Source organism: Archocentrus centrarchus, chromosome 8 (genome assembly GCF_007364275.1).
Source record: "Archocentrus centrarchus isolate MPI-CPG fArcCen1 chromosome 8, fArcCen1, whole genome shotgun sequence".
NCBI classification, from domain to species: domain Eukaryota; kingdom Metazoa; phylum Chordata; class Actinopteri; order Cichliformes; family Cichlidae; genus Archocentrus; species Archocentrus centrarchus.
In genome coordinates, this window is record NC_044353.1 from 24,239,770 (window position 1) to 24,263,431 (window position 23,662).

The 23,662-nt window shown below is 39.9% G+C and overlaps 2 protein-coding genes across 5 annotated transcripts; one reads left to right on the top strand and one right to left on the bottom strand.

Moving 5' to 3' along the window:
• The first annotated feature begins 158 nt into the window (after positions 1-158).
• nprl3 (NPR3-like, GATOR1 complex subunit) lies at positions 159-13,751 on the top strand. 4 transcript variants are annotated; one of them, XM_030736227.1, is made up of 14 exons: positions 159-572; positions 1,803-1,872; positions 4,146-4,184; positions 4,819-4,951; positions 6,869-6,943; positions 8,320-8,473; positions 8,577-8,658; positions 8,755-8,892; positions 10,957-11,113; positions 11,492-11,598; positions 11,743-11,872; positions 12,310-12,499; positions 12,574-12,766; positions 13,392-13,751. In XM_030736227.1, the coding sequence occupies exons 1-14, from the start codon at positions 377-379 to the stop codon at positions 13,555-13,557; spliced, it is 1,830 nt and encodes a 609-aa protein (XP_030592087.1). In that variant the 5' UTR covers positions 159-376; the 3' UTR covers positions 13,558-13,751. The 4 variants fall into 4 exon arrangements, with proteins under 4 accessions (XP_030592087.1, XP_030592088.1, XP_030592089.1 ...); XM_030736228.1 differs by having other exon boundaries at positions 8,580-8,658; XM_030736229.1 differs by lacking the exon at positions 4,146-4,184.
• Positions 13,752-13,930: 179 nt separating this feature from the next.
• Positions 13,931-16,799, bottom strand: mpg (N-methylpurine DNA glycosylase). Its single transcript, XM_030736231.1, has 3 exons — positions 16,383-16,799; positions 15,149-15,353; positions 13,931-14,912 (listed from the first exon to the last, which is right to left on the bottom strand). The coding sequence occupies exons 1-3, from the start codon at positions 16,644-16,646 to the stop codon at positions 14,446-14,448; spliced, it is 936 nt and encodes a 311-aa protein (XP_030592091.1). The 5' UTR covers positions 16,647-16,799; the 3' UTR covers positions 13,931-14,445.
• Between the last annotated feature and the right edge of the window lie 6,863 nt (positions 16,800-23,662).

The window sequence follows — 23,662 nt, forward strand, 5'->3', positions numbered from 1 at the left end:
GCGTAGACACAACACTGGTGAGTTAGGTGCCTTTTTTCATAGGTCAGTGTTAACAAACAGTACAGAGTACAGTACAAAGTAGATACAGTACAAAGTAGATAGATACAATAGGAACGGACGGATTTCATAGCCATCCTCTTTGTTTCAGTCGAGCGTTTTTCAAGGTGACACAAAACAATCCCTACAGTGGTGGATGGATGTGCGGTAGGGCGTGATAGCCAGGCCTCAGATTTAACTTTAGTCAGGCTGTAATTTGTCTTAGGTCAGTGTGTGTGTATATGGCAAACACTGACGTTTACAGCAGCTTGAAGTGAAGTGAAAGGCTAAATCTGCCTGCGTGGTCGAAGCTAATTTAGGAGTTAGCTAGAATGCTAACATGATGCTAAACCCGTCAGCCCGTCAACCAGATGACCGAAAGTCCTTTTACAGTCAGTCCCAAAGTGGCGCACACAAAAGCGGCGACAAAACCAGCCCCATTAGCGTCATACTGGTTAGCTCTGGCAGCCGAGGGAACAAACTCCTTTTCCGATATCCTTACCAAAGAGTCCCTGATTGTCCATCATCTGTGTCAGGTAGGCGTATCATTAGCATTGAGCAGAAACATAAAGATTTACCTACACACAAATCCCCTGTCACTTCCCCGTAATTATACATTCACAGGCGATAATAAAACAGCAGGATGATTCAATACAATGCAGCAGCCCCACTGTGTTATGGTTATCGTCTTTAAGGCCAAAGTTTATGTCGTTTCAGTGAGTGTCAGGTCTTTCTTTCATTCTGACATTATCAGACTGTAGTTGGTACCTTTGATACATGTTAATTAATTTGATGTAATTTTATTTATTTATTCACGCCAGTTTTGCTGGCCCTTTTGACTTTTGTTCACACGTTGAAGGATAGACAAAAAGCAGTCACAGTTGCTGAATTTCAAATAACAGTATGTGCTGAAAAAGCAGTTACAAACTGATAGTGAGTGAATGAAGTGCTGGTGCTTGGTATGGCAGATGTAGGTAAGTATATGAAAATGCAAAAGGCTGAAAAATTGAATGTGGATTTGGTCACAAATAGCCCGTGTTGCTGATGTTGTGCCAAAAAGTGATTGCCAATGTTTTATATATTGGTAAATAGGATGTTAGTTAATAGAATATACAAAGTGGTTATACTGATATATAAAATAAATGACCTGTTTTGCAAATATCTTTTTGAATCAGCGTTATTACAGCTGCTCTGTGTTCTACTTTATAATCAATCCAGTTTTTTGGCTAATTAAAATATCTCTATAAAAGTGTTCTGGTATATTTATACAGTAGCTGCCCACTTGGCAAGATAACTCATGGAAAATGCATTTTTAATGTCAGCTGGACTTTTTATCAGGATAAATATAGAATATTTAACAATTTTGTTGCCAAAAACACATTGCAGCTTCTACCTTGTGATAGGAAAGTGCTTTCTGGCTCAAAATGAGTTGATCACTTCAGATAGAGATATACCCATCAGATGTTTGGACACACTCAGGTTACTGTATTTTTGAGGCATATTTCACAGATTATAGGCCATCAAGTCATTTACAGCAGTGACTTTTTGGCACAACACTGGCCCTGAGAGACCTTTACCAGGAATAGGGGCATGAATGGCTGTATGTAGTAAAAGCACATCAAGCATGCACTTCGCTAACACGCTTTTCATGATGAGTGAGTTGAAATCAATAGGATATTGTATTAATAGTGGTTCTTGATGTTGTTGTGAAACTAATATATATATTTTTTTATAATGATTAACTCTCACTGATATCTGTCCAAAAGCAAAACAGCGGAATCCATATGTGCTGAACACAGCTGGGGATGGTCTTGATGATCAGGATGGTGATTCAAGGTATTTTTCTAATTTTCATATACTTTTTAATGTATTATTAAACTGAATTTCATTCTGAGATCCAAATGAGCTTCTTACGCTCATTATATTTTCCTTCCCTATGTATTTTTTTTTTTTCCTCCATCCAGAAACACTTTATTTTTCAGCAGTATTAGAGATGCTGGCACACGGTTTAAATTAGTGGTTCTCAAACGGTGGGCATGGATTACCAGGGAAAAATATGCAGTTAAAATAAGATGATTTAAAATGTTTGGGCTTTTTTTTTTTTTTTAGGGAAACTGAACAAGCAAGAGTTTTCTCTTTCTGTCATATGAACATTTATTTAAATACAATTTAACTTTTATTTACTTAAGGATAGGGCTGTAAACATGCCAGGAAAATTTGAGAACCACTGGTTTAAATTAATCATGTGGATGAGCATGAATACACTTTAAAATAAAAATGTAATCGTTTAAAATGAAAGGCTTTCACCTCACCATGTGCCTAATATTTGTCAAAGCCCACGCTGCTCTTTGAATAGGCACACTTTTCCTAGCTGGTAAAATAAATATACTCACTGGCCACTGTATTAGGTGCACCTTGCTAATATCGGGATTGACTCCATTTGGTAGCCTCAGTTTCCTGTTCTTATCTGACGGGAGTGGCACCTGGTGTGTTTTCTGCTGCTGTAGCCCATCTGCTTCACGGTTAGATATGCTGTGCATTCAGAGATGCTTTCCTGTGTGCTGTGGCTATAATCAGCTCCAAAGCAGCCTGGCTATTCTCCTTTGACCTCTGGCATCAACAAGTCATTCTCACCCAGAAAACTGCCACTCACTGGATATTTTCTCTTTTTCAGAACATTCACTGTAAATGCTTGAGATGGTTTTTCAGGAAAATCCCAGTAGATCAGCAGTTTCTGAAATACTCAAACTAGTCCATTTGGCACCAACAACTATGCAATAGTTAAAGTGAAATCATCTTTCTTCCCCATTCTGATGATCAGTTTGAGCTTCAGCATGTTGTCTACATGCATAAATGCATTGAGTTGCCGCTGTGTGATTAGCGGATTAGATATTTGCATTAACAAGCAGGTGAACAGGCGTATCTAGTATAGTGGTCAGTGAGTGTATGTAATACCCTAAACTGCCACTTTAGATGCTTTCTATTTTGAATTCTGTGTTAGTAATGTTGCATCAAGGTAGTTATTATGTAATCACAGGCTTTTTAAAAGCTAAATGTGAATGTAGTTGAAGGACTTGGTTTAAAAAATAAAAGAGTACGACTGGTTCACAGAGGGGTCAATAGCTGATTAATGCATCTGTAATTGTTACTGTTATTCATAAAAGCGTGTTGTTACAACAACATCAACATTGCCTTTAAATTATATAAAAGTGGCTTTCATTTGGTTTTTATGATGTAACCAGTGCCAACAGTGGGTCACATTTAAACATGTAATATGCTATAGATATGGGCAGGTAGTGTAGGAATTTCCCAGGCCAGTTTAGCAGAGCAAAAATAGGAAAATAAATAGTGACATTTTCCATTTTGTTTGTGAATATGTCCTGCCGTGTGATGTACATGAGAGACAAAATAAAAGAAATAGAGTGGAAAATAATTATCGGCACGCATCACAGGATCTGGCAGGGTTTTAGATATAAAACTGACATTTTTGAAGTACAGCAGCAGCGTTTAAAATTATTTGAAGCCATGCAGTAATTGCTCTACAAGACCAGTGCAAAGTGGCTTTCAGTATTTAAGTGGCTGGAAAAGGTTTACAGCAGGGCTCTTCAACTCCAGGCCTCGAGAGCCCCTGTCCTGCAGGTTTTAGATGTGTCCCTGATCCAACTCACCTGAATCAAATGGCTGAATTACCTCCTCAGTATGCAGTCAAGCTCTCCAGAGTCCTGCTAATGACTTCTATAATTGACTCAGGTGTGTTGAAGTAGAGACACATCTAAAACCTGCAGGACAGGGGCTCTTGAGGCCTGGAGTTGAAGAGCCCTGGTTTACAGAATCATGAACTCATTTAGACTTGCCTTATTGTATCTTTATATTTTATTACAAACGTAGTTGCTTTAAAACCAATTGTGGCTGACATAGAAGCTCACAAACCAGCATTGCCTGCATTAGAACTTAATCAGACCAGCATTTTCACATCACATTGTCACATATTTGTTCGGCTTGTTTTGATGTCCATTTTTATGCATTTAGCCCAACTGTGTGTTGCATTTTCCCCTTTGTTTGTTTGTTTTTTTTTTTCCTTCTTTTTTGTGGCCCAATCCCCATTTCAGAGAACAATCTCCACTAACTGACGAACAGTTGGTAGCAGGGTAAGACGAAATCATTCTAAACCACCTTTCCTTCGCTTAGATCACCCCTGTCTTTTTATCCCCTTCTTTCCTATTTTGTGTCATATATGGATCTCCAACCCTGATCTCAGTACCGAATCCTTTTAAAACATCGTAAGAGAATGAATCAATGCTTGGGTTAAAAAAAAAAAAAAAAATCAGTTTAAGGCTATCATTGAAGCTTTAATCTGTATTGTTTATATTACCTCTAGCATGTAGAGTCAGCTTTAAAGAACACAATTTAAATTGTGGTGGTGGAGTAAGTCTGTGGTGTGTTTAATTTTTTTTTTCTGGAGGTTGACACTTTAATTTGTATCCTTTTGATCGCAGCATGAGTTACTTAAGTCAAACCAGCATGAGTCTTTCACGTTCTTCATTCATAAAGCGATTTCACCTTTTCTGCAAAGAGGCCTTTTTCCTCTTTTTTTTCAATTATACACTTGTTGAATTACATTACAGGCAGATGTTTAATGCAACCTCTCCTGTAGACAGGAATGTGAAAAGTCTAAGCAAACTGAGCTAATTTAAACTTTCTCACTTCTCTCAGCTGTTTCTATTCTGTCTCCGCTCTTCTCACGCTGCACATTTTCTTATTGGGGGTTTTTCCCTCTTTCAGGTTCTCTGACATCATCCTCTCCACCATCCTGGCCACCAAATCTGATATGTGTGGAAAGAAGTTTGAACTGAAGATAGACAATGTTCGATTTGTGGGCCACCCTACCCTCCTTCAGCATCCTCCCATCATTCAGGTAGGGACCAATAAAAATTTTGAGCTTGAGTGCTGGCAGGTGTAAATAAGTTGTTCTGGTCATAGAGCAAGTTATAGGTTCAGATTTGCTAAGTGAGGCATCTCAGTGTAAGGCTGCAGTAACAAAAAAAAAAAAAACACTTAAGAGTTCACAGGTGCTAGGCTAACTATGCACTAATTCATGAGCAGCACAGTCTACCAAGAGCAATTCAAGACGCGAGACATCGTAAGTGTAAAATTTATACATTGTTTCTCTCTAGAAACAGCATTCAGATCAATGGGAGGTAGCTGAGGGAGAATCAATATGTTGTAATAGAAGGGCAAACTCTTATGTTAGAAACCGCAGCGATTGTGTGGGAGATCTGAGGTTGGGTCAGACATTCTCTGGTTAAATCTGATAGCTCATTTGCAGCACAGGATTTATACAGAGAAGTCTTTTTTTTTAAGTGCAAACAAGTCTGCCGTATAAATCAGAAATCTGTGTGTAACAAGTGATCTGTAGGATGAAGAGTAGAAGGATAGAAAATATTGTTTAAAGGTAGATCCTAACTGATCTGCATGTTAATGAAGTTACTGTGCCACCTGTGTTTATGCATGCCATGTGAGGTTGCAGGTATTAGCAAGCCAAAGGGAAAAAAATACATTTAGTGACAACTGAGCAGCAGATTGTAAGATTCATACATGAATCTAACACACTTCTGATCTGAGTCATATTTGTAGCGGTTTTTAACATAGTATGTAACAGGTCTGATGCTAGAGAGAAAAAGCAAAATTACTTGAAAGTTTATCTGTGATGTTTCAGAGCTCCGTGTGTGCACGGTTTTCATTATGAAGCGATCTCTGTGTAGAAATGGGACTAAAAAGGTCAAACTCTGCAAAGTGTTGTGTTCATTATAAAAAGTACCTACTGCCTGTAATACACCCATCGCTTGTATGCATCTTGTACCAGGCAGCTATTCTTACTCTGAACCACACTTAAGTCACTATTAGTATTAAGGAAGTACACAGGCCTTGGCTCTAAACGTGGAGTGAGGACTCAGTGAAGGTCTACTGTATAAAGACCCTCGTCACACTGACACAAAGAATCCTGCAGAAGGCTGCGGACGAGTGTTGTGGACAGTTTCTCTGTGCGTGTGGCTGTGGACCATCATCCGTTGCCCTCTGCAGGTGATTTTGCATCAGTGTGATGGGTTTAAGAGTCAGTCTTGGCACTGTGCTCACAGGAGCAATTACAGTCTCTTTGTGATAACATCACTTCTGGGTTTTCAGATACATTTACTGTCTTATCTGTCACGGATCAGGTGTAAAATAGGGCATGCTTTGTTCAGTGTTAAAAGAATTGTAACAAATTCCCTCATTATATCAGGCCGTACACTCTTCCTCCCCCATCTTGTGAATCCTGCATGTATTGGAAGTGCAGCAGAATTAGTGGGATATATTATATATATTATTATATATATTGTATATGTACTGTTTCACGTCTGTGTTTATTGATTTTTAGTGTAATTCTAATGTTCTAATGTAATTTTTAATATGTACCCCAGGAAGACTAGCTGTGCTTTGTGTTTATTGTTTATTTATTAGGCTCCCTAATAAATAAACAATAGAAATGATCACTTTAAATCATATTAGACACAGTTAGATAAAATTATAGGTAATTCTTGTAATATTATTATTATGGTGGTGTGGGATTTAGCTTGAATGAGTAATTTCTATATTTTATCATAACCTTATTGAGCTTTGAGTTATCATAGTCATAGAAAAAATCAATCTAAAAAATGGTGTCACTTGTTAGTTGCTCTACGTGAATCTCTGTATAAGGTTTTTGACCATAATGACAGACTGTAGACTAACATTTTATTATAAAGACTTATTTGTTTTTTGCATCTCATGAAAAATTTGCCGTTTTTCTTTGCAGGTTTCTAAAATAGATCCTTCACCTAAGAGAGAAATGCCTACGATGATCTTGTTCAACGTGGTGTTTGCACTCAGGGTATGAAAAAAGATTCTTTTGATTTTAATGTAAAATTTTATGTCTATAACTGACCCTTTGATCTACATAAAACTGTTAATATTATAATCTTAAAACTTGGTATTATTCATTTACATTTAGCTGGCTGTGGGTGGGAAGTTTAGATTTTGTGTTGTTAATAATCTGCGAATGGGAGTGGTATGTGAGGGTGATAATATTCCAGTATACTTTATCAGTGAGTGCATGGGAACTCAGAGGGAGGGGGGAGAGGATTCAACTATGCTTAATCATGTTGGCCAGCTCATCCCTGCCCATGCTGAGTCACGTTTCCCAGTAAGACCCAGCATGAGATGAGGCTAAAAGTACTTAGTCATGTTTTCAATATCTCCCCAGCAACCGTGAAAGTTGTACCGTGGAAACTATGAAAGAAATATCAGGCCCACATGGCAGTGTGTAAACAAGATGCTGCTACATTTTGTTCATATGTATTCTGTATGCTTATTCATGCTGGTTATCTATGTTTTTCATGCTATTTCTCTAATAAAACAGTATTAACAGTATTTTTTTTTTAACAGAGATCTCCATTAAAAAAATAACAGCTTTCAAGTCTTTCACCACTGTATGAAGCTCTGTCCACATGTACATGGGTATTTTGGAAAATTGAGAATTTTTTTCTATAAGTTTTTAGCCTTTTGTTCCCATGTAAACAGCATTAGGTCACTGAAAATGGAGCTTCTGAAAAACTCCATTCAGAGCGAAGATTTTCAGAAACTCTGTGTATTTATTGCATATATTCAATTTAAGATAAGATACATTAAGATATACTTTATATCCAAAGTGTTGGGAAATTCTTCAGATTCAGCAGTGAAAACATTAAACACAAATAGATTCACTTAAAGTATGACTGTACAAAGAGAGCATGGTGGTTAGCACTGTTGCCTCACAACAAGAATGTCCTGTGTTCAAATCCATCATCTGGCCGGGGCCTTTCTGTGTGGAGTTTACATGTTTGCACGGGTTCTCTCCGGGTACTCCAGCTTCCTCCCACAGGTCTAAGACATGGGATTAGGTTAAAGGGTGATTCTAAATTGCTACACTCACATTGTGAATGTCTCTCTCTCTGTGTCAGCCCTTCTATAGACAGGCAAACTGTCCAGGGTGTACCCTGCTGCTGGGTTGCACGCTAAGATTATTACCTCACGTTAGGGGTAATATATACAGTATGTTTGACAATTAACACTAATAGCCTGGACATGAGTGTGAACTGAGCCACAAAAGAAACTTTGTGTTGGTGTTGTTGTGGCACTGGTGTTGTAAATGCAGTGTAATAAACGGGTTTTTCTTTCTCTGTGTAATTACGATTAAAAAGTGTCTGCCTCTCATTTTTTGGCCTGCAGGCAAATGCTGACTCGTCTGTCATCAGCTGCATGCACAACCTGTCACGCCGCGTTGCTATAGCTCTGCAGCATGAGGAGCGCCGCTGCCAGTACCTGACCCGAGAGGCCAAACTCATGCTGGCCGCACAGGAAGAAATTACCACCATGACCGAGAGTGAGATACAAGATCAGAACACACATCAAAATTGCAGCTCGGTCTCAGTCAAACATGCATCTTTTGTGACGTATAATATTTGCTCTGTTTGTCCTGGTGTCAGCAGATGGAAGCCCCGAGTCCCCATTTAGACAAATTCTTCCAAAATGTAAACTAGCAAGAGACCTGAAAGAGGCGTATGACAGGTGTGTGATTCCATAATTGCGCATCTATTTGAATTCTTTTTTTCTTAACTTGCACAATATATGATGTTGTAATACCTGATGTTGGTGCTTTTTCAGCCTTTGTACAACTGGTGTGGTGCGACTTCATATCAATGACTGGCTGGAGGTGAGCTTCTGTTTACCACACAAGATCCACAGGATTGGCGGCACCCACATCCCCCCAGAGGCATTAGAGCGCAGCCTTAAGGCTATAAGGTACATTACAATTTTTTTTCTTTTTCTCTCTGGTATATCAGTTACAACATTTTATTTGTTAGCTTTAATTAGAAAGAACTTGTTTGCAGTAAATGACACAAGGGGAAAGCTCAAATATCTGATCTAGATGAAATGTGTTGCTAAATAATGACCCATCAGCCCATTTCTCAAAGCATAAAGTTGAGGCTTCTTTTTATGCCACATTTAAAATGATATTGTTATATCCAATTTTAACCACTTTTACATTAAACTTCTTCTAGAGTTTCTGTGGTTTCCTGCTATTTATAATGTCTTTGAGTGCTCAACTATAATGTAATGCGTTAACTCAGATGGTTGAACATCCAGCAGACACAATTATTTTGTGACAGCCTAGAATGTGGGTGTACAAGCTGATTTGCTGAAAACAGGACTTATCACAAGTGATAAACTCATGACCCTAACAATCATTCAAACACACACGCACTTAGACTAAGTTGGCCAGTCAGCTTAGGTCTTCGCCAAATAGCACAGCTTTGTTAAAATCCCTCACTGATCAAACAGGTCAGCTTACCTGTTAGTCTGAATAGGTGAATTTCCAATTAGTTTATATCAAATTAGTGCTGTGTCTTAAACAGTTAGGCTGTAATTTGGTGAGCATAGGTATTTACTTACTAGATAAAACACTCAAAACATGCAGAATTTTGTTTGGTCTACAGTGCCACCTATTGGCACTTCAGCGTACTTGCTGTAGTTTTGATCAACACATTCATTAGCCGCTTCATTAGGTACACTTTGCTAGCACCGGTTTGGACCCCTTTTGCCTTCATAACTGCCTTAATTCTTTTTGTCAAGGATTTAATAAGGTACTGGAAACATTCCCCAGAGATTCTGAGCTATTTTGACATGATACCATCACACAGTTGCTGCAGATTTGTCGCCTGCACAGCTGTATTGCAAATCTCCCGTTTCACCACATCCCAAAAATACTCCATTAGATTGAGGTCTGGCGACTGTGGAGGCCATTTGAGTACAGTGAACTCAGTCATGTTTGAGATGATTTGAACTTTGTGGCATGATGTGCTGTCCTGCTGGAAGCAGTCATCAGAAGATGGGTACATTGTGTTTGTAAAGGGATCGACATGGTCAGCAGCAATAATCAGGAAGGCTGTGGAATTTAAATGATGCTCACTTGGTACTTAGGGACCCAAAGTGTGCCAAGAAAATACTGTCCACACCATTATATCACCACCACTTCCCTGAACTGTTAATACAAGGAAGGATGGAGCCATGCATTCATGTTGTTTACACCAAATTCTGACTCTACCAGCTGAATGTCACACCAGAATTTGAGACTCATCAGACCAGATGACATTTTTGCACTCTTCTGTTTTGGTGAGCCTGTGCAAACTGTAGCCTCAGTTTCCTGTTTGTATCTGACAGGAGTGGCACCTAGCGTGGTCTTCTGCAGACCGTCTACTCCAAGGTTTAGTTTTGTTGTGCATTCAGAGATGCTCTTTTGCAAACCTTGGTTGTAATGAGTTATTTGAATTACTGTTGTCTTGCTATCAGCTGGCAGCAGACTGCCCATTCTCCTCTGGCACCAACAAGGCATTCTCACCCAGAGAACTGCTGCTCACTGGATATTTTCTTTTTTTCTCTGTAAACCCTGAAGATGGTTGTGTGGGAAAATCCTAGTAGATCAGCAGTTTCTGAAATACTCAGACCAGCCTGTCTGTCACTAACAACCATACTACATTCAGAGTCACTTAAACCATCTTCCCTCCTCATTCTGATGCTGTTTGACCATCTTGACCATGTTTACATGCCTAAATGCACTGATTTGCTGCCATGTGATTAGCTGATTGGATATTTGCATTAACTAGCAGTTTAATAGGTCTGGTATGGTATAGATATGTCTCCGTATCTAATGTAAATGTCAGTTTATTTCCGCCTTGGTCTCTTTGCATATGGATGTATGTATAGACCGTTCACTTTTACAGACTCTCTTCCTTCTGGCTTCTGTCCTGATCTCTGATAAAGAGATTGTGTTCATTCAGAGGCTGTATTGTATGTTTCATCCTGCAGACCCTATCATGCTCTGTTGCTGCTGGAAAATGAAAAGACACTCCTCAGCCAGCTTCCCCTGGACTGCTCCCCCGCACTTGTCCGCCTGATAAAAACCTGCTCAGCGGTAAAAAACCTGCAGCAGCTGGCGCAAGATGCTGACCTGGCCTTACTTCAGGTACAGGACAGTCACGCTACCTGCACCAGATTTACATTTTAAAATGTCAGATGTCATTCTCTGACTATGTTGGGTGATTAGATTTTATAATTCTAAAAAAAAAAAAAAAAAAAAAAAAAAATGCTGTACTTGTGTTTAATACACAAAGATCTAATTTAGCAGTATGTGGCACTTGAATAGCATACTTTATATACATACATACTTTAAAAATTATGCCATTAGATGTTGTTTAGCCAGATGGTGGTTATTGCCATCTAGTGGAGAATATGTGTAATGTAAATCTAAGAAAACCTTCATGTGTAGCATATGTTGTTTGCTCATTTAGATCCTTTTATTTGGCATCCTAGAGATTAATTGACAATTTTTTTCCTCATAAAGATCTTTCAGATTGCTGCTCATTTGGTTTATTGGGGCAAGGCAATTATCATCTACCCACTGTGTGAGAATAATGTCTACATGCTGTCTCCACATGCCAACATCTGCCTGTGAGTGTCTGATCCATGCCATTGCCTCATGCAGATATGGTTTCTGATGTGACTTGCGACATTGTTTAGAATTAAATTTAAAAGATGTTATTGTGACTGGAAAAGCTCTGTTGTCAAATAACATGTTCTCTTCTCTCTGAATAGATATTCACCGTTGGCTGAGGTGTTTGCACAGCAGTTTCCTGGTCATGATCTGCCCTCTATGTTAGCCAAATTCTCACTGCCTGTCTCACTGGCTGAGTTTAGAAACCCCCTGGAAGCTCCCGCACAGGAGGTAGGCTTATTGTATGTGGAATATATGTATGAAACATTTATAAAGAGAAATAATATTAAAATGCCAGTGAAAATGTGCCAATCCCTATATTTTTTAAATTTATTTTCATCCTTTTTGTATTTTTAATGAACTAATCTGATGCATATCTGTTTTTAGTAATAAACTGAAACAAAAGTTATAATCCTTAAGACAGTATTGTAAGAGGTGGACCTTCTGGTATTTTCCATTTTGTTTTGGCAGAGCTGTTCCCAATGAATTATAAATGGCAAAGGGACATCATCTCTAGTGTCTGCGTCCTCCATTTTTCATGAGAATGGGATCAGTCTCTTTCTTGTGGCTCTAGTTTTAAAACATATTTGACCTGGTTATATGAGCATTTTTAGATTCCCTTGTTTCAATTTATCCTAATGCAGTTTGCTGCTTTGCTGATTAACCAGGCCCAGTTGATCCAGATGGTGGTTTGGATGCTGCAGCGCCGCCTGCTGATCCAGCTGCACACTTACGTGTGCTTGTTAGTACCACCCAGCGAGGATGAGCCAGGGCTGAGGGATGAAGACGCTCCACTGTCTGCCCGAGTAGGAGGTCGCAGTCTCAGTACCCCTAGCGCGCTTAGTTTTGGCTCACCAAGTATGTCCTCCGTCTGCTCTTATAGATGTAACATGTTACTAAAAAATTGGTGACCATCTTCTTCTTGTGTTTAGCCAGTAGTGATGACATGACCCTAACCAGTCCCAGTATGGACAACTCCAGTGCAGAGCTGCTACCTGGTGGAGACTCCCCGCTCAACAAGAGGATGACAGAGACGCTGCTCGCCAGCCTGTCAGAGCACGAGAGGCAGTTTATTCTTAACATCCCCGCTGCACAAAATCCAGAGGATCTGAGGATGTTTGCCAGGTGATTAAGTCCACCTGTAACTGCCAACAGGAGCACAGTCTGCTTTTATTATAAGTGGTTTTAAGGTTGCTATTATTCTGTTTAATTTTCAAAACATGAGATCGGTGCAGATGGATGACAGGAACTGATGGCGTGCCTTTTCTTTATGCATTTATCTGTTTCAAAATGATGCTGTGATTTGCTTTGGATTTACCAAACTATTGTTATTGCACAGCCTCGTGACCACATTAGACCAGTCTTGCAAAGCGTGACATGTAATAAATCTGGTGCAGCTGCCTTTTAATCTGTGACAGCTCAACAGGCGGTATTGATATCTTGAGCACCCCACTATAAATGCTTTGTCTTTCAGGGGATAGAAAAGGATTTGTGTTGTTGTTTGGAAAAATCTACATACAGAATATTGTGAAATTGGAAAACATTGGCTGAAGAGTTAATTTACCAGCTGTTAGCTGGAAATCAAAAATGTCTGGAGAGCTTATCAGTCTGGTAGTTGGAATTCCAGCGGTGCTACCTGCACAGTAGCAGCACCGCTTCCATCAGAGGTGCAGAAATTCAGTATCATGGTTGATTAACACTGTTGATCAGTCAATGAAACTCTTTCCCTTGTTATGTTGACTGCTTCCAGGCTGCTGCACTATTTCCGAGGACATCACCACCTGGAAGAGATTATGTACAATGAGAACATGAGGCGCTCGCAGTTAAAGACGCTGTTTGACAAGTTCCGCAGTGTCCTTGTGGTGACCAACCATGAAGATCCAATTATTTCAATCTTTCAGTCACCCATGGAGTAGCAGCACAGAGACTGCTTCAGCACTCTCCAACTGGAAAATGTCAGTTTGACAGCGGATAATGGCCTGCTGGGCTCACAGCTAAGTGGTCAAAGACATTTTAAAACAAAATCCCATAACTGCAAAAAATGTGTGCGAGATGTTTTCCCTTCATGAGTCAAATGTTTGTTTACAGTAATAAATTATTTTGTACATAATCAGGCATGCCTTAAGGCTTCCTTGTGAATATGGGAATGTGTAGTGGAGGTTTCACTTCATCTTCCCGTGCCCCAGATGTGTTAGATCATCTGTGCTGGCCTCAGAGGGGCACAGTGAGTAATGATCATTCCAGACCTTCAGCTACCTCTCCTTAGGAATCCCTGATGGGGGGAAGAAAAAAGGAAGAGTCTAAACATCAGACAGACTGTTTCTGCTCTCAGGGAAACAGATCGGTCCAAACATCTGTGAAATCACTGAGATGGAAATTTCCCAAGTGTGAATGTTTATTAAAAATCACACATGAAACCAAACCAAAGTCACTGTGTAAAGGCAGATTTTCTAACTTTTTTTTTTTTTTTTTAAATTTAAAAACAGTCACTAATAAACTGAGTCTAGTTCTTCAGTATTGTCTCAATCGGCTTTCCAGTACAACTTTGCACTGCTACCTGGAACACAGTGTGTTAAACTGCAGCTTACTACTAAATGGTTGAGAAAAACACAAGATATGAAACTTGATTCTAGACTCTCCAGTGCAACCGAACAGCAAAATTCAAAAAATTGGATAATTTAAAAAAAAGAAAAAGAAAATTAAAGTCTGTGAGACATATCTCAGCAAAACAAACATGTATCTGTAAAGTTTTTATTCGTCTTCAGTGTTTAAACTCCATAAAGAGAACAGATGGCAGAGTAGTTTCAGGAATTTTCCTGTTGAGTCCTTTTGACATTGTCCTGCCCTGTATCAGGCTTCACGGCTTGGGGACTTAAATCGTTCATGACATTTCCAGACTGAGGCTGTCTCTCTGCCTCTTTATTCACAACACTAACACAGGGGTGCCCACGTAGATAAAACCGCCACGGTTTCTTAGCCCATTCCCCGTGGGACTCTATTCCAATGCGCGGTGCTGATATTATATCTTGGGATTTTGCTGGACTTGTGTCGGGATCGCTCTCCAGCCACACTTCTGGGTCTGAGGCTAAGTCTCGACGGTCGAAACATCGGGGTATATTTAGAGCCTGGCAGAGCTTTGAAGGCCCGTTGCAGAGCTCTTTGTCCTTCAGTTGACGGGCTCCCTCTTTGCGTCTGGCTGCCCTCAGCTGCCTCATGACGGGCTGACCCTGCAGGGGCTCGAGTGAGCGTAGCAATACAGCAGCGCCCTCCCCTTAGCAACACAGCACACAATATGCATCAGTCAGCAAGCCTCCACTCTGTCTCCTTCCTTTTGCCCTTTACACATTAACTACAGAAAACATGAACTGCTGTTTAATGTTGTAATATTTAAGAAACAAAGACCAAAACATGCTTTTTGGCATCTGTTTTAAGAATAATATGAATATGTACACAAAATTTATGACAATATACAAAATATATTGCCCCTTTGGTGGGTAAAGCTTTTACCTTCACTGGACACGTTCATACAAAGGTAGATGCCATAGATTGGATACACATAGATTGTGCCAGGTTTCATAAACATGGCTGTGTTCCTCTCAGTGCGTTTTCCTCCCGCTGAGTGCGAGGCCTTGTCCTCCCCTCCAAGGTAAGCTTCAGCTTCCACTATTTTCCCTCGCAGCTCCGTACCATCTGCACACCTGCGGACCAGCACCTGCAGGGACAAGGGACAGAGATTCTTTTCGTCTATTATGATTGTAACTACATTACAATACATGGACTTTTCAATTAGCTGAAAGCTATTTGCTACAGAACAAAAACCAATGACAAACCCACAAAAAATGTCCTGGTTTAATTTTGACAAAAGAGTGTGTGTGTGTGTGTGTGTGTGTGTATACACAAGGTAAACTGATAAGTATCTCTGATTTAATCCAGCAAAGTCAAATATTGTATTTGCTTCAAAAACTTGGTATGGGTATATTTTCACGAGGTTTACAATGAAGGGTCTGAGGATTTCTGGGACCCTGCAAGGATATGCCTCCCCAGATCACCACTGACCCGCATGCTGGATGATGTTGCAGGCAGCACATTGTTCACCGCGGTGTCCCAAGACTATTACATTTCTGTAACATGTGCTCACTGTAAACTCAGAGAACAGGGTGCCAGTGGCGGATCTGTCAGTTCTGCTCACAGCTGCCACTGAATTAAGTCGGTTTCCACCCTCATGGAGTCTATTTCTGACAGGTTGCTCAGAAACATACACGAGTAGCCTGCAGCTGGTCATTCTGTAACGCTCGGACAGTGTTCCTCGTCACGCAAAGGAGCAAATACAAGGCCTGCTGCTGGATTGCTGCAGTTCTACAACACACACCTCATGTAACAGTCCCTCTCCTCAAGACTCTTGAGACTGTGCTGGGACACACAATAAACCTTGCACCTGCATGTATGGAGGTGCTATCCTGGAGAAGCTAGACTGCCTGTGCAGCCTGAATGGTCTGCAGGTATGGTCTCATGTTACAAGTATGGACAAGACCATAAAACTAGAAAAAGAAACAAATCAAGAGGAATAAGGGAAGAGCTGCTAAATCATTCCCTTTTTGAAAGTGCTGTCTTGATGTTGCCTCTCCAGTGCACCAGATTCAAAAGTATCTAAAGCGGTTACTAAGATATAAATTGGCTATAAATTTTATGGCTCTTGATTTTAAAAGAAACGTGTTAAATCCAGATGAGGAGGCAGCCTTACCTTGCCGAGGAAGGCTTTAGCCAAACTGATGCAAGGCTGCTTGAAGAAGTCCTCTCCCAGTCTGTGCTGCAGCCCATTCTTGGTGAAATAACGACTCCGTTCCGCCTCAGCACTCTGAGCATTTTCACCCCGACTAAGCTGCTTTGTTAGCCCGGTTTGTGAGTCCTTTGACTTCAGCTCCGTCCGCTCGTAGTGTTTATTAAACGTCACAGTTTGTTCAGCTCCTGCTGCCAGTGCTACCATCCTTCTTTTTCTGCCCGCCATCAGCTTATCGTAAATTCAGTAGGTTTACAAATTAAGAGCACATGTATGACACCATGTATTTATAAGCCCAACAATACTTTTATTCAATATTTAGTATTTACCTCACAATACTAAGAGTCTTGCAGTAGCCCTTCTCACACTAGCATAAAGGAAGTGGATGTTCTTGTTTTGGTATCTCTTAAAGGGACCGCGCACCTTTTGAGGGAGTTAGCCTTTAAGGATTTCTGCTAGAAAGATTTTATTTTTCTATGAATTGGATAGGCGGAGGAAAATGGATGAATGCATGGATTATATTTTATGTTTTGAGTCCAAAAGAAAAAAAAAAATTTGTTTAAGAGCAGACAGTGGTATAGGGGAAAATAAGCATGTTTTACAAACACAGAAATCACTGCAGTTTTTTCTCTCCTTTTGAGCTGAAGGATGTTTAGTGACTCACTGACTATTCATTATGGAGCAATATGGTAATTCCTGTTAAGACTGCCTCTGAGGAGGAATGTCCATCTTTTTTTTCCTCCCAAAATGACTTTAAAGTGCAGAATACACACGAGTAGCCTGCAGGAAGTCATTCTGTAATGCTCTGATAGTGCTCCTTCTGTTTCTCCTTGCACAATCTAGGAGAAAATGCAAATGCCTCTTGCTGAATTGATGCAGTTTTATGGCACCCACCTCTTCTCGTCTAACAGTCCGTCTCCTCCACATTCTTGAGACTGTGCTGGGAGAAACCTTGCACCTGCATGTATGGATGCGCTATCCTGGAGAAGCAAGACTACCTGTGCAAGCTGAATGGGCTGCTGGTACTACCATCTCATGCTAGTAGTGACAAGACCACAAAAAAAGAAAGAAAAAAAGGCAAGAGCGTTCCAGAGAACACGTGCTGTCTTCTCAAAGGGTTGTCAGAAAGCATATTCATGTATATGAAAGTAAGTGATTAAGTGTTGAGCTTAGGGTAATAACTCCAGTATAAGAGGAGGTAAGTTATTGTTCTTGTGCTCTGCAGTTCTACTCTTCAGTACGTATCTGTCTTCCAAGTTTGAAGTCAATATGTTGCACGGTTACTCAGATACTGAAAGCATGATGGACAGACAAACTGATGGATGACGAAAAAGTGATCCCTAAGTGTCTCCCTGCTGCTTGGCAGGCGACACAAAAAAGTGCAGAATTTGCAGAATTTCCCTCTTGTTAAGCGCAGCAGCCACTTTGCTGAAAGAAAACCTGACAACCTGCAACCTTTTTCTTGCTGCTGCCTTATCTTTTCAGCTTCATTTGGATAATAAGAGGTTATAAATAGAACCGGCCGGCGTGCTCTCCACTGCCTGTGCCCAGGAAGTTGACGGCGCCAGTTTGGCCCCAGGCACTGTGAGTCCATGCAGCTTTCTGGAAAACTAACAGTGTGTGACATGGTCATGCCACAGACCACAGCTTCAGGAGGGAAGTACAAGTTTGCTGTTTTGCCACTGTGGAGGCATCTCACTGGCAGTAAAAAGGAAGGAGCCTATGATGATGCAAACAAACTAATAAAGATGGATTTCATGTATTTCATTGAAGGGCTGCACTTCTAATGGAGACCTCAGCTGAGTTATTGAGCCAGAATACGTTCCAGACAGAAATCTGCTGAGCATGTTCAGTAGAAGTCTCCTGGTATGGCTTGTTGACTTTGTCATGGCTGGTGGACCACAGCAGGCCATTGTTTGCTGTGACTCTGTTTCCACTGCATGTTAGCAGCGCTTGGGCCAAGCAGCTTTCATTGTTGCTGCCACTGATAATCATAGCAGCCACATTCTGGATCACTTTCAACTCCGGCAGCCACCTCAGCAATCGTGACGCTGAGCAGAGACACCAGAGACTCATCTGTGTGTGCAGATGGATGAGCAGAATGCTGCCAGACTAAAAATACCTTACTACACGATGAATCAGACAATCCTATGAAGAAAAGCAATTGATCTTTCAGGTTTCATATGCAGTATTCAGCATGTTTGTTTTTGATTAATGGAATGATTAAGTTGTGATAAAGTTTACATCCCACAGGTGCTCTACTGGATTGAAATCTAGTGACTGTGTAGGCCATTTGAGTACAGTGACGTCACTGTCATGTTCAAGATGAGATGATTTGATTTGAGCTTTGTGACGTGGCTCGTAATCCTGCTGGAGGCAGCCATCAGAAGATGGGTACACTGCAGTCATAGGGATGGGCATGGTTAGCAGCAATGCTCAGATGGGCTGTTTAAATGATACTCAGTTGATACTGAAAGAACCAAAGTGAGAGAGAATATCTCTCGCATCATCAATGCTGATACAGGATGGATCCATGCTTTCATGTTGTTTACGCCAAATTCTTAATCTTATCATCCAAATGTCACAGAAGAAATTGAGACTCACCACACCAGGAAATGATTTTCCAATCTTCTGTTTTCCTATTTCGGAGCGCCTGTGAGAATTGTAGACTCATTTTGTTGTTCTTAGCTGGAGTGACCTCCCTGTTGCTGTAGACCATCTGCTTCAAGGTTCAATGTGTTCAGAGATGCTCTTTTGCATATCATTGTTCTAAGAAGTGGTTATTTGAGTTTACTTTCCATAAATCCTAGAGACTATTGTGCAGGAAAATCCCAGTAGAGAAGCAGGTTCTGAAATACTCAGACCAGCCCATCTGGCACCAACAACCATGCCACGTTCAAAGTCACTTAAATCACCTTTCTTCATATTTTGATGCTCAGTTTGAATGTCTACATGCCTAAATGTGCTGGGTTGCTGCTATGTGATTGGCTGATTAGATAGTTAAACTTGTGTACTTAATATAGTGGCCACTGAGTTTATACAGTGACAGTTTGTGCAGTGGCAGTTTGTCACTGCTACGTTTAGTTTATAACTGGCTCTATAAACACATTACATCAAAGGTGTGTCTAAAAAAAAAATAAAGTCTCCTAAAATTATATCTATTTTTAAGTAGCGTTTATACGATATCTTAGGTATGAATGTCAGTAGCATCACTTCAAAACTCAGGCAATCACATAGTTTTATTAAAATAATTTCCCTGAGAAACGATTATTACACCTTTAAAGAAAATTACAAAATATAGTTTGAAGTCTTTCCCCTTAACAAAATATTTAAAAATAATACTTCTGTCATCGGTGTGGGTACCATACTGCTATTATGACAGTGAGAGACATAACGTTGTGTCTCTATTATATGAGAGTCATGATTTAAAAGGGACATCCATGATGTTTGCTGGTGTAAATAAATACAAACTATTATTGGCAAGGTGCTTTGAGATGCTGAGATTATGTCTGCTCTTAGTCTGTGTTTAAATTTGTATTGCCTACATGATATAATCATCATTCAAGAGCCATAAAAAACACCCAGCAATTATTTAGAAAGATATTTTAGTGGTAGCACCGCTCAGTGTGTTAGTCCAAGTAGTTTTTCAGAGACCTTTTTAACCATGATTACTAAAAACAATGTGGAAATTATGCATTCTTAATGCACCTTTTAACATAATTTATTTTCTTCAGAACAAGCTTTATATTAATAGAAATTTTGTAGAGATTGTACATATAGAGTATTGCTTTAAAGAAAACCCTTCCAGTAGAACATTTAACTTCACTCATTTATGGGATAATTAACCTTCTCTCATAAAAAAATAACTCCATATGACTGTAGGGTGTTATTTCTTACCAGTACTACAGGTGCCAGTGCATGGTAGTTAGTATTTGCATCCTTAGTGTGTGATTAATTATTAATTGCCGGTAATTAATGATTCATGCACCTCCTTTCTTGTTTGCTGCAGAGGTATGTTGCGTGTGCGCTGTACAGGTGGCCGAGCTCTCATCGGGAGATGGAAGCAAGAGGCTCGCTTCATCTGAGATCCACATGCAAAACAAAGAGATGCTTATAAAGAAACAGGTTCCCCCATGTGTACAGTTTTTAAACACAACTACTGCCATATAGGCCTAAACACAGATAATCTGGGGGTTTAAAAATTTTACTTTGTTTATCTAGATCACATTTACACATACACTCTTTACACATTATCAGTTTCCACCTCAGATTACCCAAAGACATACAACACACATCTTATTTTTGTATAACTCAGCACATAAATATGACACAGACTGAGGACAGTTTTGGTAGATAATTAATAGACAAAAACCTCTAGCTGTTTGGTTTATTGATTGAACCTGCCTACCCTGATAACACTTTCCTCGTCTCGGCTCACACCTGCAGCCCTCAGAGGGAGCAACTGTTGAGTCACACTGAGGGAGGGAAGGCTGTCTGCCAGATTACTGGTCTTATCTCAAATACAAGTGAACATAAATGCAGACAACATGACTACAATGCAAAAGCCTGTCTGCCTGAGTTTTTCCGCAGCCTCTTTCTGCTTACATATTTTCTGCAACCATGTGATCCTTTTGTAAATGAATGTGTGCAAAGCGCTTTCACTCGTTAAACTTACCTTTCCCCTGCTTTTGCTTGTGTGATCGCTGCTAGTAGAAGTGAACTTAGTCTGAGGTGAGATGTCAGTAATGCTGGCAGGCAGACTTTTTTCATCAAATGAAAAAGACTTTGGTCTTGTAAACTGTTTCTGCAGGGTTGTAAACTGTTTTTGGTCTCTTTTGAAGATATAAACCATGTCACCCATACACAAGCAAACCACTCCCTGTGGAACTCGAAATGATGGTCTCTCCTCTGCTTCTCCACTCGGCTGAAGACAGAGGAAGCTGTTCATGGAGCGCCTGACGATCTCCTTTTGGTTAAACACGATCCTTACACTCACCCCTTTTATCTGTGTCTGACTGATGGGTCTTCAGGGGGTTTTGAGTGCTCTTACAGGTCCTGCGTTTCTTCCTAATTGCTGCTTCTGACCCAGCTTCAACCCGCCTTGGTCCCAGGGGAAACTTCACCATTAATTACTGTGACTTCATGGTATATCAATCAGGAAATCCTGGTGGGCCTCTGAACAGTCCTCAAACAGTCAAGTACCCGTGAAAGAACCACTGAAGTCTGATAAACTCATTCCTGTGGTGGGAATACAATCTTTTGCCTAATTTAGGAGCACGTCTCTGAACGAGCTTGATTTGACCTATGATTATCTGTGACGCCGGCCGGGGCGAGACCCCTGGGTGCAAAACGAAGTGGAAAGTTAGGCTGAGAGGAAGCTATAGCTCTTCTTACTTTGAGCCACATACTTTACAGTAGCAGCTGTGAGAGCTGTGCACTTTTTATCTGCTGTGGATTATCACTGTATTTGACCTGATTTAATTAAGTCTTATTGCAGAGGTTGGTTATAAATAAGGTGTTTCTTGCATCAGATTTCTCATATATGAGGAGAAACATGGAGACGGTATTACAAAATTTCAAAAAGCACACTCATATTTCCTGCACTCAGAAATGTGAGAAATCCGTTTGCTAAAGTAAAAAGTTTGCAAACTTTTCTCCAGAACTGAAATAAATGTATTTATTTGTTGCCTCTGGGTCTCTAGAGGATCCTGTTGAATCTAAAAACTTCTTGTTCTCATAATACAGACAAGTAATTTGCTCTGTTAGATTAAAATGGGACCATATTACATTTTCTAGCAGTTTAACAGCAGAAAGGCAACGATACCCGGCTTTAGTGGCGAGTGTCTTAATAAAGAAGCAGATGAAAGCAACTATGAAACAACTATGACAGAGACTTTTTCCAGGAACCTGAGATGCTTGTTCCCTGAAACTTCATCTGAGGGAAAGCACTGAGCCTGGTGCTCCTTGTCAGCACCTCAAAAACCTTCTGCTTCCTAACATCCATCTCAGCACTGGAGAATATTCCCAGATGAATCTGAGCTTTCCAGGCTGGAATGCGCTGTAGTGGGCTTTTTTTTTTTTTTTTCTTCATTAGATGGATCAACAATGTGTCTTAACGGTTGGCTGAAAGGAACCTTGTTCATTCAAATTAAATCTCTGTGGTTGCAGTGCAAAGGAAAGTCTATCTATGATAGCATAATCAGCATTTTTAGTTAGATGACTGTCTTACATTATGAACTGTTAACATATCCATTGCTAATCCCCTTCTTTTAGGCTTTTGATTTAACAAACAGGTTTAGTTTAGTCAGTCACATCAGCAGACCCAACCTCAGAGTCATATGACACTGATGCAATACGCAGTCTGTGGATGCTCACTGAACTGTGGGATTTATTGTTTCTTTGCTGCTTCAGTAATAAAACAGCACTTTATCATTTCACTAAAATTTCACAGGGGAGCAGAGGATTCGTGGGTGGGGGCTTTACTGATCATAGAAAGCATGATGCCATGATCATCATGTGGCAACAAGCATAGTGTTGTCTAAAAATTGACCAAAAAGCAGAAAAAATTCATATGTGTGAAATACATTTTTCATATTCTTTAAATTGTTTACAGTATGTAAATCTAATACACTCTTATGCAGCTGGCAGATAGATAGATAGGAGCAATGTCAAATTTCCAAGCTGTGGTGGCATCTATAATTATCCTGAATGCATAGTATTGAAACCCTGCTGAGCATAAGAAATTGTGCTTTCATGGAGATATAGAGCTGCATTTTTGAGTAATAACAGAGTAATTATGGAGGTTACAGCAGAAACACTTACATAACAGCATTATACTGTAAAGTAGTTTACATTCTATATTTCTTTATAGTATGAAACTGCTGTAGAATATACTCCACTGTAAAATAACAATTATATGTTGGCAAATCTGGCCATCAGCACCTTACTATTATTTGATAGGAAAACGTTTTACCATGTATTCAAAGAGAATAACCTCAAATCAATTCAGACATTCTCCTTTGCTTTGGCAGCTTGAGCCAAATTTGTCTTTAGTCTGTGGGTGCAGCTCTTTACATGCATAAGGCAATCAGTCATTTATTGGATGAAGATTTTAGTGTAAACACTTGAAATTTTAATGGAATTACCTCACGGCTGGGATTTTCCTTTTTTTTTCTGCGTGTTGTGCCTGAAAAAAGTCAATAGCAGGTATTTTTGCTTTCTATTAAACAGATGGAAATATTCAA